The 17,679-nt window shown below is 36.5% G+C and overlaps 1 protein-coding gene across 6 annotated transcripts in view; it reads left to right on the top strand.

The window, feature by feature from the left end:
• The window catches only part of LOC101678988 (ankyrin repeat domain-containing protein 26), a 173,857-nt gene extending 168,582 nt beyond the window's left edge, over positions 1-5,275 (top strand). For all 6 annotated transcript variants that reach the window (XM_045084945.1, XM_045084946.1, XM_045084948.1 and 3 more), the window contains 2 exons: positions 683-728; positions 1,817-5,275. In XM_045084945.1, coding sequence (XP_044940880.1) covers positions 683-728; positions 1,817-1,956 — 186 coding nt within the window. In that variant the 3' untranslated portion in view covers positions 1,957-5,275. The remainder of the gene's footprint in view (positions 1-682; positions 729-1,816) is intronic.
• The last annotated feature ends 12,404 nt before the right edge of the window (positions 5,276-17,679 follow it).

The following is a 17,679-nucleotide window of genomic DNA, read 5'->3' as shown; positions in this document are numbered from 1 at the left end:
GGCACACCATTCTGTGTGACCCTGGGGATCCTGAGATCAGGCAGTTCTACCTAGGATTCTACCCCACTTCTCCACCCGAGTGCTTTTCAAGCAGGGATGTCCCTCACCAGATTAGACTTATAAAAGTTCCTGTTTGCATACCACTGCTGTATCACTTTCTGATAGGCAGTTTATGCATCCCCCCCCCAACAGTTTATCTTCCCATGTATCACCTTGGATTCATTTCTCCACTCCACACCTCCTACCTTGCAGAATGTGGTCACTCTTCTCTTTGTAGTATTAGAGCAGTTCTTTTCTCAGATCTCAGGTTGAGTTCACAGGTATTCAGAATGATTTGAAAGCTATCTAGCTGAATTCCAGGGACTGGACAAAGCTATGGCCCCCTATGCCTCTGCCATATTCCTCTTATTCCAGAAATTATGTATATTTAATAGACCAATATTAATTGTACTTTTTATCAGATTTATCTAAATAGTGTTACATCTCTTTCTTCCATTACCTAAGATTAAAATAAGTAGGGATTTATTTTATTTATGTGATTATCTTTCTATTTAAGCAATCCCTAACTTAGTTTTAGTCTCTAATAGTGCTATTTTAAGTTCACATTTCATAAGCTATATATAATTCCTACAATTATGTGTCTTGTTTAACTTGAACATTATAAATATTTGACTTATTTCAGATGCAGCAGGAGTTGGAAAAAAATATAACTAGAGAACTAGAAGAAGGTATGTTGCCAAATTTCCGAATTAAGATGGTCATTGATTTCTGAAATAAACTATGAATGGTAAATGGCATTGCTTTCTATTGTTTGGATAATAGGTACTATATTAATTTTTTAAATATATATCTAATAAAAATGTAAAACATAAACATAATGAGGAACATACTTATTCCTCATTTAGTCATCGTTTTTCAGACTTAAAAAAAAATCTCCAAATGTCTATTTATCTGTTATTTCAAGCTGTAATCTTCCTTCACTTCTGCCATCCCTCTGGAACTGTCAACCTGAATATGCGGGCTTTCTTAAATCCTTGTTTCTGCAAATGATATAAAACCAAAATTAAAAAAAAAAGAAAAAAGCAGTCTTGTCTTAGGTGATACTTAGTTAAGCAATTATAGTTCAAATAGCTGTCACTTGACAGGTGGCATTTAAACCTCCAGTTGTTGATTTTGTCATTGATTTACCTTTTGCCATTGGGTAAAATTCCAGGCCCCATAAATGGAATAAAAACACCCAAATCAGTTTGGTTCTTGCCAGATTTTTCACCCTTCTCTATCGCTAACATTTACCCTACTTTGCTGCTTTGCTCTTGCACCTCTTCAGCATTGACTACTTGCAATTCCACAAGTGTTCTTCCTCACTCTCTGTGTATGTTCTTTGTATATGCGTCTTCCCTCCACCTGGCATGCTTCTTCCCTGCCCTTCAGATATCAGCTTACATATCCCCTCCACCAAAAAGCAGAAAATATTTATAGAAAACTAGGATTTTCCTTCTGTGTGTTCTTATGTTCAACTCTGAAAATTGCCTGTTTGATTTTTCAGTCTGTCGTACATGATTGTTCACGGGTGGGCTCTGTTATCATCTTGTAATGAGAAAAACAGAAGCTCTGATATTTATCCACAATAGCAATTACCTCAGTGGGCAACTGTGAGCAAAATATATTTAAAAGTAATCTTGTATTTTATATTGTAGCTGTATTAGATGTTTTTCATTCTTCATAACACTCATAAGGCTTCAACTTTGTTTTCTTACTAACTTTTAGTTAAGAATGAAGTATTTTAGATAAAGACTATATTTCTTTTTCTTTTCAGTTGCTGCTGAATTTGAATCAGGCTCATCTGGTGGGGCCACCTCTTTAGAATCTACTTTTGAAAGACATATAAATTGTGACGATGTACTGAAATCATACAGAGAGTACTCACAGTTTCTGAAGAAAAAGTATACCATCTAAAAGATAAATAGTAGAAATTTATTTTCTGGATGTTTATACAACATTTAATAGTTTCCTATTAAATGGATGAGGAAAATATTTTTGGATCATGTGTGTAATGAAAGTTTATATAATATTTTAAGCTATGTTTCTTGGTAGCTAATTAACTTTTAAGCAGATTTTTTTTTTTATGGGAAATCAGTATTATTGGGTTTTACATGCTTCAGGCTTCCCAAATACCAGCTTTCTAAACAGCACCCAACCAACCAAGTTTTCATGAATACTTCAGTCATGTTAATTGATAACTTTTTGGTATTTTCCAATTTTTATTACTACATATGAACCTGAAGATTTAGAAGACATTAATTTTAAGACAGTCTTAAAATTAGAAGGAAAAAAAAGAACTTTTACCCCAGAACCATTTGCAAGGCAATTGTTAAATTATGCCTGATTCCCATAGCATTTATATCCAAGTCAGTACATTCCACATAACTACTGTATAACCTTGACAATCAGACAATTAATTCTAATTAATTCTAATAAAGTTGACCCTTGAATAATTGCAGGGATTATGGGCACTGACCATTTGCAGTCAGAAATATGTGAATAACTTTTGACTCCCCAGGCACTTGAGTACTAATCTGCTATTGACCAGAAAACTAACTTTTACAAAAACAGTTAATTAGCCTTTGTTTTGTTTGTTATATGTATTCCATATTATATTTTTATAATAAAGTAAGTTAGAAAAGAAAGTGTTATTAAAATCATAAGAGAAAATACACTGACAGTACTGTCATGTATTTATTGAAAAAATATGCATATAGCTGCACCCATTCAAACTGTGTTAACTATACATTCTTTTTAAGATTTTATTTATTTATTTGACAGAGAGAGAGAGAGAGACAGAGCACAAGTAGGTAGAGTGGCAGGCAAAGGGAGATAGAGAAGCGAGCTCCCTGCTGAAAACAGAGACTGATACAGAACACCATACCAGGACCCTGGGATCATGACGTGAGCCCAAGGAATTTGCTTAATCAACTGAGCCACCTAAGCACTCTATACGTTCTATCATTTAATCATTTAATTATCATGCTCTTTTTAAGTTTTGTCACTTGTCTGTAATATCCTTTACAGCAAGGAAGGTCCTGTTCAGAGCCATGTATTTAATTCCGATGTTGTGTCTCTTAGTCTCTTTCAGTTTTGAACAGTTCCTTAGTCAGTCTTTCCCGGATTTTCATGACATTTAATTTTTTGAAGAGTTAATTCCAATAATGTAGAATGTCTTTCAGTACAGGTTTTTCTTATGTTTCCTTATGATAAAATTGAGATCAGGGATGCCTGGGTGGTTCAGGTCATGATCCCAGGGTTCTGAGATTGAGTCTTGCATCGAGCTCTGAGCTCACTGGGGAGCTTGCTTCTCCCTCTGCATGCTGCTCCCCCTGCTTGTGTTTTCTCTCTAATAATACTGAGTTTTCCAAATACTATTTTAATTGATTAACTCTCAATGTTTAAAAAATTTCCTATAAGGATCTTGCAGATATTTTTTAGATTTATTCCCAGTTATTTGATACTTTTGATCCTATTATAAATATTATTTTAAAAAGTCAATTTCATTTCCTGTTGCTAGGTTATAGAAATAAAATTATTTTGCATATGGAGCTTAGATTCACCTATCTTGCTAAACTATCTTATTACGTTGTTTCTCACAATTCTGGAGGCTGGGAAGTCCAAATTCAAGGCAGTAGCAGATTCAGTGTCCAGTGAGGGCCTGTTTCCTGGTTCATGGATGGGGGTCTTCCTCCTGTTTCTTCGTATTGCATAGGGCCAAGGGAGCTCTCTCAGGACTCCTTTATGAGTGCACTAATCCCATTCATGAGGGTTCCACCTTCACGAGTAATCATTTCCCAAAATCTCCACCTCTAAATACAATTACATTGAACACTAAGATTTAACACACTAATTTGGGAGCTGGGGGGACAGAAATATTCAGTCTGTAGCAAGGCTGTTCCTTGTTCTTTGCCATGTAGACCTCTCCAATATGGCTTTTTACTTCATGAGGCCAGTAAGGAGAATTTCCATGCAGAGAGGGCTCAGTGGTTTTTTAAGGATTTCACCTTCTTCAATCAGGCTTACATAGAATAATCCCTTTTTGATTAACTCAAAATTAACAATTAATTATATCTGCAAGATTTCTTTACAGTTGCCATGTTCTGATGGCTAGAGTCAAGTCACAGATCTTGGCTACACTTAAGGGAAAAGGATTATAAAAGGTGAGAACACCAAAGAGCATTTATTATGGGGTCACCGAGGGTCTTTATTTTACAATTATATTAACAGATCCCTTATACTACTAGTTTTCTAAGTTTTATCATGGATGAATGTTGAATGAATGTTTCTTTTGCATATATTGAGATAATTTTTTAAATTTGTCAGTGTGTTGAATTACATTATGTGCTCATGTTAAACCAACCTTGCATTTCTTAGGGAAACTGAATTTCATTCATTTCGTTGTGATTTCATTCATTTGTTTCATATATTGCTACTATTGATATGCTAATATCCTAGTGAGGAATTTCTCCTGTCCATGGATAATGTTAATACAAGGAATTTTGAATACATTTAACTCAATTTTTTTTAAAGATTTTATTTATTTATTTGAGAGAGGGACAGTGAGAGAGAGCATGAGAGGCGAGAAGGTCAGAGGGAGAAGCAGACTCCCCATGAAGCTGGGAGCCCGATGCAGGACTTGATCCTGGGACTCCAGGACCGTGACCTGAGCCGAAGGCAGTTGCCCAACCAACTGAGCCACCCAGGCACCCCATTTAACTCAATTTACTTGGCTTCAAACTTATGTGTATTGATGCTTTGTGTTTTCTGTCTTGTATCTTTAAAAAATAATCGACCATTTTTATAACTTTTATATGATACTCTCAATGTTCATTTAAATTAAACTATATATTTAAGTTTTTTCTTTTTTCTTACATCTCAGAATTTCTATTTGGGATTATATACATATGTTCTGTACATAATGTACATACTTTATGTACATACTTTAGGTACATACATTATATACATACTTTAAAATTTTCATAAGTGAGAACTGCCAGGTAATGAACCTCTATTTAAAAATGTCTTTAATGGGCACCTGGATGGCTCAGTTGATTAAATGTCTGTCTTTGGCTCAAGTCATGATCCACGTGTCCTGGGTTTGAGCCCCACTTCAGGCTTACTGCTCAGCCTGGAGTCTTCTTCCTGTCTATCCCTCCCCACTACTTGTGCTTCCTCTTTCTCTTTTCTTCTCTCACTCTCTTACAAATGAATAAAAAATTTTAAAAAATAAGTAAATGTCTTTATTTCCTCTTACTTTCGATACACATTTTCACTGCATAGAAAATCCTAGGTGAATAGTTATTTTCTTTGATCATACAGAAAATGTCATTCCACTGCCCTTTGTCTTTCATAATTGCTCTATAGAAATCAGGTGTCTACCTATTTCTCTATTGAACATAATCTTCCCCACTCTGTTCCTTTTTCCCACAATTTTTGGTTACTTTAAAGATTTTACTTATGGGGAAAATTTTTTTGTTGTTGTTTACTGCAGGTATGCTCTTATGTATCTAGATTTGGATGTCTTATTATTTAATAATGTTCCATAATTAGAATTGCATTTACAACAGCTCCAAAAACCATGATATACCTAGGAATAAGCCTAACCAAAGAGGTAAAAGATCTATACTCTAGAAACTACAGAACATTTTTGAAGGAAATTGAGGAGATGAAATCACATCCCATACTCATGGATTGGAAGAATAAACATCCTTAAAATATTTATGCTGCCCAGAGCACAATTTACACTTTCAATACAATCCCTATCAAAATGTCATAGCCATTTTTCATAGAGCTAAAACAAATAATTCTAAAATCTGTGTGGAATCAGAAAAAAATCCAAATAGCCAAAGGAATGTTGAAAAAAAAAATCCAAAACTGAGGCATCACAATGTCTGACTTCAAGCTATATTACAAAGCCATAGTCATCAAGACAGTATGGTATTGGCACAAAAACAGACACACCGATCAAAAGAACAGAATAGAGAGCCCAGAAATGGACTCTATGATCAACTTATCTTCGACAAAGCAAGAAAGGACATCCAATGGAAAAAAGATATTTTTTTCAATAAATGGTGCTGGGAAAACTCTACAACCACATGCAGAAGAATGAAACTAGACCATTCTCTTACACCGTACACAAGGATAAAATGGATGAAAGACCTCAACATGAGACAGGAATCCACCAAAATCCTAGAGGAGAACATAGGTAGTAACCTCTTTGACACTGGCCACAACTTCTTTCACGATGCCTCTCTAAAGGTAGGGGAAACAGAAGCAAAATGCACTTTTGGGACTTAAACCAAGATAAGTTTTTGCACAGCAAAGGAAACAGTCAACAAAACTAAGAGGCAATCCACAGAATTGGAGATCTTTGCAAATGACATTTTGGATTAAGGGCTGATATCCTAGATCTATAATGAACTTCTCAAATTAAACACCCAAAAAAACAAACAATCCAGTCAAGAAATGGGCAGAACACATGAACAGACACTTCTGCAAAGAAGACATCCAAATGGCTAACAGACACATGAAAAAATATTCAACTTCACTAGCCATCAGGGAAATTCAAGACCACAATGAGATGCCACCTTACACCGGTTAGAATGGCCAGAATTAACAAGATAAGAAACAAGTGTTGGTGAGGTTATGGAGAAAGGGAATCCTCTTGTGCTGTTGGTGGAAATGCAAGCTGGTACAGCCACTCTGGAAAACAGTGTGGAGGTTCCTCAAGACGTTTAAAGTAGAGCAACCCTGTGACCCACCAATTGCACCACCAAGTCTTTACCCCAGAGATAAGGATGTAGTAAAAAGAAGGGGCAAGCACCCCACTGTTCATAACTGCAATGTCCATAAGAGCCAAACAGTGGAAGGAACCGTGATGTGCTTCAAAGATGAATGGATAAAGATGTGGTTTATATATACAATGGAATATTACTCAGCTATCAGAAAGGATGAATACCCACCATTGCATTGACATGGAACTGGAGGGGATTGTGCTAAGTGAAATCAGTCAGGCAGAGAAAGACAATTACCATATGGTTTCACTCATATGTGGAAGATAATGAATAGAGTTGAAGACCACAGGGAAGGGAGGGAAAATGGAATGGGATGAAATCAGAGAGGGAGACAAACCATGAGAGACTCTGGACTCCGGGAAACAAACGAGGGATTAACTGGGTGGTGGGTATTAAGGCAGGCATGTGTTGGGATGAGCACTGGCTGTTATGTGCAACTAATAAATCATTGAACAGTACAACAAAAACTTATGACATACTATATCCTGTCTAATAACATAATAAATTTCATTTGGCTTTTTGAATCTATTATTTGGTGTCTCAAAAGATATTTAGACTTTATCTAAACTTCATATCTCTTAACCTCTTTTTCATGTTTCCATAGTTGTTTTTTGGTCTTTCTCCTTATATTCTCAATTATTACTCCTTTTTTCCTAATTGTCACCTATTATGTATCCAGGCTGCTGTCTGACCTATCCATAGGAATTTAAATTGGGGTAATTCTATTTTAAAATACATTTTCTTTGGGTCTTTAAAAAATCTATTAAAATAATTAGTTTTTCATTATTTGAGAATATGGGTTTTTTTTAATTCATTAACTGAGTTTTTTTTTTTTTTAAGAATTTATATATTTATTTGACAGAGAAACAGTGAGAGAGGGAACACAAGCTTGGGGAGTGGGAGAAGGAGAAGTGGGCTTCTCGCAGAGTGCGGAGCCCGTTGTGGGACTTGATCCCAGGACCCTGGAATCATGACCTGAGCTGAAGGCAGATGCTCAAGACTGAGCCACCCAGGTGCCTGAGGATCTGCTTTTAAAAAGAAATAAAAGTTAAGGGTAGGGACCACTAAACAGACAATAGGAATGACTATATTTTTGTTCTTTTTAAAAAATTTTTTAGCTTTAAAATGTACAGTGTGAAAGCCAAACACCCCACTAAAAAGGAGAACTACAGGCCAGTGTCTCTGATGAACATGACTAGCAAATCAAATTGAATAATACATTGAAAGAATTGTTCACCATGATCAAGTGGGTTTATTCCTGTGTTGCAGGAATGGTTCAATATTCACAAATCAATGTAATACACCACATTAAAAGGATAAGAACCACATGATTCTCTAAATGGAGGCAGAAAAAAACACTTTACAAAATACAGCGTCTGTTCTTGATAAAAACCCTCAACGAAGTAGAGATAGATGGATCATACCATAATATGATAAAAGTCATATAAAAAAGACCCTCAGCTAATATCATCCTGAATTGGGAAAAACTGAGAGCTTTCCCCCAATGGTCAGGAACAAGATGAATATCCACTCTCACCATTACTATTTAATAGTACTGGCCATCTTAGCCTCAGCAATCAGACAACAAAAAGAAATAAAATGCATCCAAATTGTCAAGGAAGAAATCAAGCTTTCACTATTTGCAGATGACATGGTACCCTATGTAGAAAACCTGAAAGAGGGTTGCCTGGGTGGCTCAGTGGGTTAAAGCCTCTGCCTTCGGCTCGGGTCATGATCCCAGAGTCCTGGGATCAAGCACTGCATCAGGCTCTCTGTTCAGCAGGGAGCTTGCTTCCTCCTCTCTCTCTGCCTGCCTCTGTCTACTTGTGATCTCTGTCAAATAAGTAAATAAAATCTTAAAAAAAAAACAAAAACAAAAACCTGAAAGACTCCACCAAAAAAATTGCTCTAACTAATACATGAATTCAGTAAATTCACAGGACATAAAATCAATATATAGAAATGTGTTGTATTTCTATACACCAATAAAGCAGCAGAAAAAGAAATTAAGGAATTGATACCATTTGCAATTGCATAAAAATAGATACTTACGAATAATCCTAAACAAAGAGGCAAAAGGTCTGTATTCAGAAAACTACAGACTGTATACAGAAAACTACAGACTGTATACAGAAAGCTACAGAACACTTATGAATGAAATTGAAGAAGACAAAAATAATTGGAAAAACATTCCATGCTCATGGATTGGAACCAATGTTGTTAAAATGTCTATGCTACCAAAAGCAATCTACACATTTAACACAATCCCTATCAAAATAACACCTGGGTTTTTCATAGAACTAGAACAAATAATCTTAAAATTCATATGAAACCACAAAAGACCTTGAGTAGCCAAAGCACTTCTGAATAAGGAAAAGCAAAGCTGAAGGCATCGTGATTCTAGATTTCAAGCTATATTACAGAAGTGTAGTCATCAAGACCGTATACTACTGGCACAAAAACCAGATATGTAGATCAATAGAACAGAATAGCTAACCTGGAAATGGATCCACAACTACATGGTGAACTAATCTTAAATAATGCTGGAAAGAATATCCATAGATATTCAACAAATGGTTTGGAAAAACTGGATAACAATATGCAGAAGAATGAAACTGGAGCACTTTCTTGCACCCTACATAAAAGTTAATTCAAAATGGTTGAAGGACTGAAATGTGAAATAGGAAACCATCAAACTCCTGGAGGAGAACATAGGCAGGAACCTCTTTGATCTTGGCACCAGAGGCAAGGTAAACAAAACCAAAAATGAACTATTGGGACTTCATCAAGATAAAAAGCTTGTACACAGTGAAGGAAACAATGAAACTAAAAGGCGGCCTATGGAATGGGAGAAGATATTTGCAAATGGCATATCTGATACAGGGGTAGTATCTAAAATCTATAAGGAACTTACAAAACTCAATACCCAGAAAACAAATAATCCAGCTAAGAAATGGGAGGAAGATATGAATAGACACCTTTACAAAGAAGACATCTGGATGTCTAACAGACACATGAAAAGGTATTCAAGATCATTCTTCATCAGGGAATTGCGAATCAAAACCATATTGAGATACCACCTCATACCTGCCAGAATGGCTAAAATTAACAATGGACAATATAACAGGTGTTGGCAAGGATGTGGGGAATGGAGAAACCCCTTGCACTTTTGGTGGGAATGAAAACTGGTGCAGCTACTCTGGAAAACAGTATGGAGTTTCTTCAGAAAGTTAAAAATAGAGCCACCCTATGATCTAGCAATTGTACTACTTGTTATTTACCCAAAGGATACAAAACTACAGATTCAAATAGGTAGAGTTCTCCTGATCTTTATAGCGGCTTTATCAACAATAGTCAAACTATGGAAAGAACCCAAATGTCCATTGCCTGATGAATGGATAGAGAAGATGTAGTATATATGTATAATGGAATATTACTCAGCCACCAAATAGAAAAAAATCTTACCATTTGCACAGATGTGGTTGGAACTGGAGTGTATTATGCTAAGCAAAATAAGTCAGTCAGAAAAAGACATACCATATGATTTCACTCATATGTGGAATTTAGGAAACAAAACAGATGAACATATGGGAGGGGAAAGTAGAGAAGGAACCAAACCATAAGAGACTCTATTTTTTTTTAAGATTTTATTTATTTCTTTGAGAGAGAGAGACAGAGCATGAGCAGGGGGGAGGAGGCAAGGGGACAAGGAGAAGCAGGCTCCCCACTGGGCAGGGAGCCCAATGTGGGGCTCCATCCCAGGACCCTGAGATCATGACTGGAGCTAAAGGCAGGTGCTTAACCAAGTGAGCCACCCAGGTGCACCTCCAACCATAAGAGACTCTTAACTATAAAGAACAAACACAGTGGTGATGGAGGGAGATCCTATGGTAGTTCTATTTTTAATTTCTTGAGGAACCTCCGTATGGTTTTCAGTGGTAACTGTAACAGTTTACATTCCCATCAACAATGAATTAGGGTTTCTTTCCTCCACATTCTCAGCAGCATTTGGTACTTCTTGGGGGTTTTTTTTTTTGTTTGTTTTTTGGTTTTGGGTTTTTTTTTTTTTTTTTTTTGGTTTGTTTTGGTACTAGACATTCTAACAATATAAAGTTATTTCTCACTATAGTTTGATTTCATTGCTCTGGTGATTAGTGATGTTGAACATGTTTTCATGTATGTGTTTTTATCTTGGGAAAATGTTCAGGTCTTTTGACCAGATTTCAATTAGGTCATCTAGCTATCTATTGAATTGCATGAGTTCCTTGTATATTTTAGATATTAACAACTTACTGATTATGGTTTGGAAATATTTTCTCGCCATTTCATAGGTTGCCTTTTTTTAAAAAAAAAAATTGTTATCACCCAGTGCTCATCACAAGGCCCCCCCCTTTTTTTAAATTTCTTTTCAGCATAACAGTCTTCATTGTTTTTTGCAGCACACCAGTGCTCCATGCAATCTGTGCCCTCTCTAATACCCACCACCTGGTTCCCCCAACCTGCCACCCCCTGCCCCTCCAAAACCCTCAGATTGTTTTTCAGAGTCCATAGTCTCTCATGGTTCACCTCCCCTTCCAATTTCCCTCAACTCTCTTCTCCTCTCCATCTCCCCTTGTCCTCCATGCTATTTGTTATGCTCCATAAATAAGTGAAACCATATAATAATTGACTCTCTCTGCTTGACTTATTTCACTCAGCATAATCTCTTCCAGTCCCATCCATGTTTCTACAAAAATTGGGTATTCATCCTTTCTGATGGAGGCATAATACTCCATAGTGTATATGGACCACATCTTCCTTATCCACTCGTCCGTTGAAGGGCATCTTGGTTCTTTCCACAGTTTGTCGACCATGCTGATTGCTGCTATACACATTGGGGTACAGATGGCCCTTCTTTTCACTACATCTGTATCTTTGGGGTAAATACCCAGTAGTGCAATTGCAGGGTCATAGGGAAGCTCCATTTTTAATTTCTTGAGGAATCTCCACACTGGTTTCCAAATTGGCTGCACCAACTTACATTCCCACCAACAGTGTAAGAGGGTTTCCCTTTCTCCACATCCTCTCCAACACATGTTTCCTGTCCTACTAATTTTGGCCATTCTAACTGGTGAAAGATGATATCTTGATGTAGTTTTAATTTGAATCTCCCTGATGGCTAGTGATGAACAAGGGCCCTCTGTAATTCCCATCACTTATTTCACCCATTTCCCTACCTACCTCCCCTCTGGTAACCATCAGATTGTTTTCTATACTTAGGAGTCTGTTTCTTGGTTTGTCTGTCTCTCTTTTTTCCCCTCTTTGTTCATTTGTTTTGTTTCTTAAGTTCCAAAAATCATATGGTATTTGTCTTTCTCTGACTGACTTAATTCACTTAGCCTTATACTCTGTAGGATTTTTTGTCTGTTTGTTTGTGTGTGTGTGTGTGTGTGTGTGTGTGTCTTTACATATATTATTTGCTTCAGGGGTACAGGTCTGTGAATCATCAGTCTTATGTTATTTACAGCACTCACCATAGGACATACCCTCACCCATGTGCATAACTAAGCTACTCTATCCCTCCCGTCCACCCCCCAGAAAACCTCAGTTTGTTTCCTGAGATGAGTCTCTTATGGTTTGTCTCCCTTCCAGTCCCATCTTGTTTCCTTTTTTTTCCATTCCCACCCCCCATAAACCCCTGCCCTGCCTCTCAAATTTCTCATATCAGATAGATCATATAATAATTCTTTCTCTGATGGGCTAATTTTGCTTAACCTAATACTCTCTAGTTCCATCCACAGCATTGTAAATGGCAGGATTTTGGGCTTTTGATGGTTGCATAGTATTTCATTGTATATACCTCATCTTCTTTATCCATTCATCTGTTGATGGACATCTAGTCTCTTCCCATAGTTTGGCTATTTTGGACATTGCTGCTATAAATATTTGGGTGCATGTGCCCCTTCAGATCACTACACTTGCACCTTTAGGGTAAATACCCAGTAGTGCAACTGCTGGGTCATTTCCCACCAATAGTGTAGGAGTGTTCCCCTTTCTCCACTTCCTCCCAACATCTGTAATTTCTTGTCTTGTTAATTTTAGCCATTCTGACTAAATGAGTTGGTACCTCATTGTGGTTTTGATTTGTATTTCCCTGATGCTGAGTGACTAAAAAAAAAAAAAAAGAAAATTGATAAGATATGTTGGTTGAAAAAAAAAAGAGGAAAGAATGTGAGCAGGCTGGAGACTAAAACAAAGCCATGTACTAGATTTAAGGTATATTTTGATCTGTTAGAAGAAACTGTATCCCTGAAGAAAGAAAAGCCTATATGTATACAAAAAGTAAGGTTAAATACAATGAAGGGATAGAATATACCAATGAAAATTTAAAAATTAAAAAAAAAGGTATAGATAAGATAAAATAGTTTAAAAAGTTTAAAATAGGAAAGAGGAAAAATATCAAAAACTGAATAAGAAGAAAATAAAATTAAAATTATTTAACTTTGAAAGACTAAAGAATCATGGGGGGAAAGCCATGAATTCTATGTATTGCATTCCCTAGATCCGAGTTCTGCAGTTCTCACTGATCTGTTAACATGGTCTTGGCTGGATGTTCTTGCTGATCTTCTGGGGGAGGGGCCTGTGGCCAGGATTCTCAAATGTCTTTGCCTGAGCCGGAATTGCACTGCCTTTGCCTGGGGCCAGGCTAACTAATCTGCACAGTTTTGGTCTCGGGAGATTTTGTTCCCTGAATGCTTTCTGTAGAGCTTTGGAGGACAGGAATAATGATGCCAGTCTCCCAATCTCTGGCTGGAGGAGCCAAGAGCTCAGGGCCCCACTCCTCAGTGTGCCCTGAGAGAAAAGCAGTCAATCTCTCATATCTCTCTGGTCTCCAACCTGTGTTCAGAGCATTTCTATCTCTGGCATAGGGCTCTGTTTGGAGTCTCCAAACCCAGCAGATTCCTGCCGTCCTGTTCCTCCCAGAAGAGGAAGGTGAGTCTCCCTGGATCAGCGACTTGTGGGGTCCATGCTCTTTGAGATCATAGTTTAAGATAACCCCGAGCTGAGAGCCCCTCCTTGGTCTCATCTCTGCTGCCAGCTTCCCTGCTTTGATACCTGGGAGCTCTGCCACACTCAGACACCCTGGTCTTTCTGTGACCACACTGTTTCTGCGAGGGCTCTAACCCCTGTTTAGCTTCTGGAGTGAGGTCCCTTAGTGGAGCCAACTTCTAAACGTTCTGATTTTGTGCTCTGTTGCTCCACCATTTGCTGGGAGCCAGCCTCTCCCCCCCCCCCCACAGTCTATCTTCCTGTATATTGCCTCAGAATCACTTCTCCATACATCCTACCTTGCAGAAAGTGGTTGCTCTTCTGTTCCTAGAATTGTTGCTCTTCTTCTCTTCAATCTCCTGTTGAGTTTATAGGTGTTCAGAATGGTTGATAACTATCTAACTGAACTCCTGGGACCTGATGATTTTAGGTCTCCTCCTCCTCTGTCATCTTGTTTCTTCTCCCTCTATACACCCTTATACTCTCTAGTTTTAACCACGTTTGTTCTTTTTTTTAAATGGCTGAAAAATATTCCATTTTATATATACCACATCTTCTTTATCCATTCCTCTATCAATGATCACTTGGGTTGCTTCCATATCTTGGCTATTGTTAAGTAATTCTGCAGTAAATATAAGGTGCATGGTCCCTTTGAATTAGTGTTTTTGTAATCTTTGGTTAAAAACTTAGTAGTGCAAAAACAAAAACAAGAACAACCCCCACCCCCCCAAAAAAACAAACCCCAGTTGCGCAATTACTAGATTGTGGGGTATTTCTATTTTTAACTTTTTGAGGAACCTCCATAGTGTTTTCCACAGTGGCTGTACCAGTTTTCATCCCCACCACCAATATTGCAAGAGTTCCTTTTTTTCCACATCCTCACCACTCCTGATATCTGGTGTTCTTTATTTTAGCCATTCTGACAGGTATGAGGTGATATCTCATTGTAGTTTTGATTCACATTTCCCTGATGATATATGATAATGAGCATCTTTTCAAATGTGTGTGTTGAGCGTCTGTAAGTCTTCTTTGGAAAAAATGTCTGTGTCTTCTGCACATTTTAAAATTGGATTATTCATTTTGTGTGTGTTCAGCTTTGTAATTTCTTTATAGATTTTGGATTCTAACTCTTTATTACGTATGTCAACCCTTTATCAGGTGTGTTATTTGTAAATTTCTCCTATTCCATAGTTTGCCATTTAGTTTTGTTGATTGTTTCTGTCACTGCACAAATGCTTTTTATTTTGATGTAGTTCCCATAGTTTATTTTTGCTTTTGTTTCCTTTGTTTCAGGGACCTATCTAGAAAAAAAGTTGCTATAGCCAATGCCAGAGGAATTATTGTCTTTGTTCTTTTCTATGATTTTTGTGGTTCCGGGTCTCACATTTAGGTCTTTAATCCATTTTGAATTTGAATTTATTTTTGTGTATGTTGAAAGAAAGTAGTCTAATTTCATTCTTTTGCATGTTGCTGTCCAGTTTTGGACACCATTTGTTGAAAGGACTTTTACTCATGGGTATTCTTTCCTGATTTGTTAGAGATAATTTAATTGGCCATATAATTGTGGGTTTATTTCTGTTTTCTACTCTGTTCAGTTGATCTCTGTATCTATTTTGTGCCAGTACCATACTGTTTGGATTACTACAGCTTTGTAATATAACTTGCATTTCAGAATTGTGATGCCTCCAGATTTGCTTTTCTTTTTCAAGATTGCTTTAGCTACTTGAGGTCTTTTGTGATCCCATAAAAATTTTAAACCTGTTTGTTCTGGTTCTGTGAAAAATACTATTTCTTTTGATAGGATTGTGTTAGATGTGTAGATTGTTTTTGGTATCAAAGGAATTTTAACAATATTTGTTTTTCCAGTCCATGAGCGTGGACTGTCTTTCCATTTCTTTGTGTCATCCTCAGTTTCTTTTATCAGTTTTTTTTTTTTTTATAGTTTTCAGAGTACAGGCTTTCACCTCTTTGGTTTATTTCTAGGTATCTTATTATTTTCATTGCATTTGTAAGTGGTATTTTTTCTGTAATTTCTCTCTCTGTTGCTTCTTTTTTGGTATGTGGAGATAGAACAGATTATTGTGCATTAATTTTGTATCCTGCAACTTTACTGAATTTGTTTATCAGTGCTAGCAGCTTTGTGGGGAGTCTTTTTGGTTTTCTATATACAGTATCATGTCATCTCCAAATAGTGAATGTTTTACTTTTCCCTTATCAATTTGGATACCTTTTATATGTTTTTGTTGTCTGATTGCTGTGGGTAGAACTTCCAGTAATATGAAGGATAAAGGTGGTGACTGGACATCCTTGTCATGTTTCATAGCTTGCCTTTTGCTTTTGTTGTGGTTTTCTCTGCTGCATAGAGCTTTTTCTTTTTTAATTTTTTAGAAAAGATTTTTTTAAGTAATCTCTATACCCAAAATGGGGCTCAAACCTACAACCCCAAGATCAAGAGTTGCATGCTCTACTGACCAAGCCAGCAAGGCACCCTTGCACAGAGTTTTTTAGTGTGATGCCGTTCCATACATGTATTTTTCATTCGTTGCTTTTGTTTTTGGTTTAAAAAAAAAAGTCATTGCCAAGACATTAAAGAGCTTACTTCTTATATTTTCTTCCACGAATTTTGTTGTTTAAGGTCTTACCTTCAAGTCCTCAATATATTTTGAATTGATTTTTGTGTATGATGAAAGGAGTCTAGTTTATTCTTTTGCATATGGATATATAGTTTCCCCAGTATCATTTTTTGAAGAGACCATTTTCCCCTATTTTATATTCTTGATGTTTTGTCAAAAGTTAGTTGACTTTAACTGTATGGGTTTATTTCTTTATTTTTATTTTTATTTTTATTTACTTGACAGACAGAGATCACAAGTAGGCAGAGAGGCAGGCAGAGAGAGAGGAAGGAAAGCAGGCTCCTGCTGAACAAAGAGCCCGATGCGGGGCTCGATCCCAGAACCCTGGGACCATGACCCGAGCCAAAAGCAGAGGCTTAACCCACTGAGCCACCCAGGCATCCCTGTATGGGTTTATTTCTAGGATCTCTTTTCTGTTTATTTAAATGCCTGCTTTTATGAACAACACTACACTGTGTGATTACTATAGCTCTATTACTACATACAGTTTAAAATCAGAAAGTATGATGTCTCCAGCTTTGTTCTTTCTCAGGATTGCTTTGGCTATTCACAATCTTTTCACCTCCTTTGTTAAATATATTTCTAAGAATTTTATTGTGTTTGATGTTATTAATGGATTTTTAATTTCTTTTTCAGGTAATTTGTTGTTATTGTATAGAAACACTACTGATATCAGGATGTTGATATTGTATCTTGCAAATTTCCTGAATTTGTTAATTACATCTAAAAGTTTTTTGGTGGAATGTTTAGGATTTTCCATATATAAAATCATGTCATCTGCAAATAGACAGAACTTACTTTTTCCTTTCTTTTTTTGTTTTTTTTGTTTGTTTGTTTGTTTTGTTTTTTTACTTTTTCCTTTCTGATTTAGAAAACTTTTAGATTTTTTTTCCCTTGCCTGATTGCACTGAGTCAGTGTGGTAAGAGTGGGCATCTTTGTCTTGTTCCTGATATTAGAGGAAAAGCTGTTAAGCTTTTGTCATTCAGTATGAAATATGGGTGCTTATCCAGTATGGCTTTTATTATTATGTTGAGGTATGTTTCTTTATCTAGTTTGTTGAGGGCGTTTATCGTGAATGGATGTTGAATTCTGTCAATTGCTTTTTATGAATCTACTGAGATTATCATATGATTTTTATCTTTTATTCTATTAAAGATGTTATTTTTTTTTATTATTA

This window comes from Mustela putorius, unplaced genomic scaffold, assembly GCF_011764305.1.
Source record: "Mustela putorius furo isolate JIRA1106 unplaced genomic scaffold, ASM1176430v1.1 tig00000827_pilon_pilon_pilon, whole genome shotgun sequence".
Taxonomy (NCBI): Eukaryota; Metazoa; Chordata; class Mammalia; order Carnivora; family Mustelidae; genus Mustela; species Mustela putorius.
This window is presented reverse-complemented; position numbering and strand designations above follow the sequence as displayed.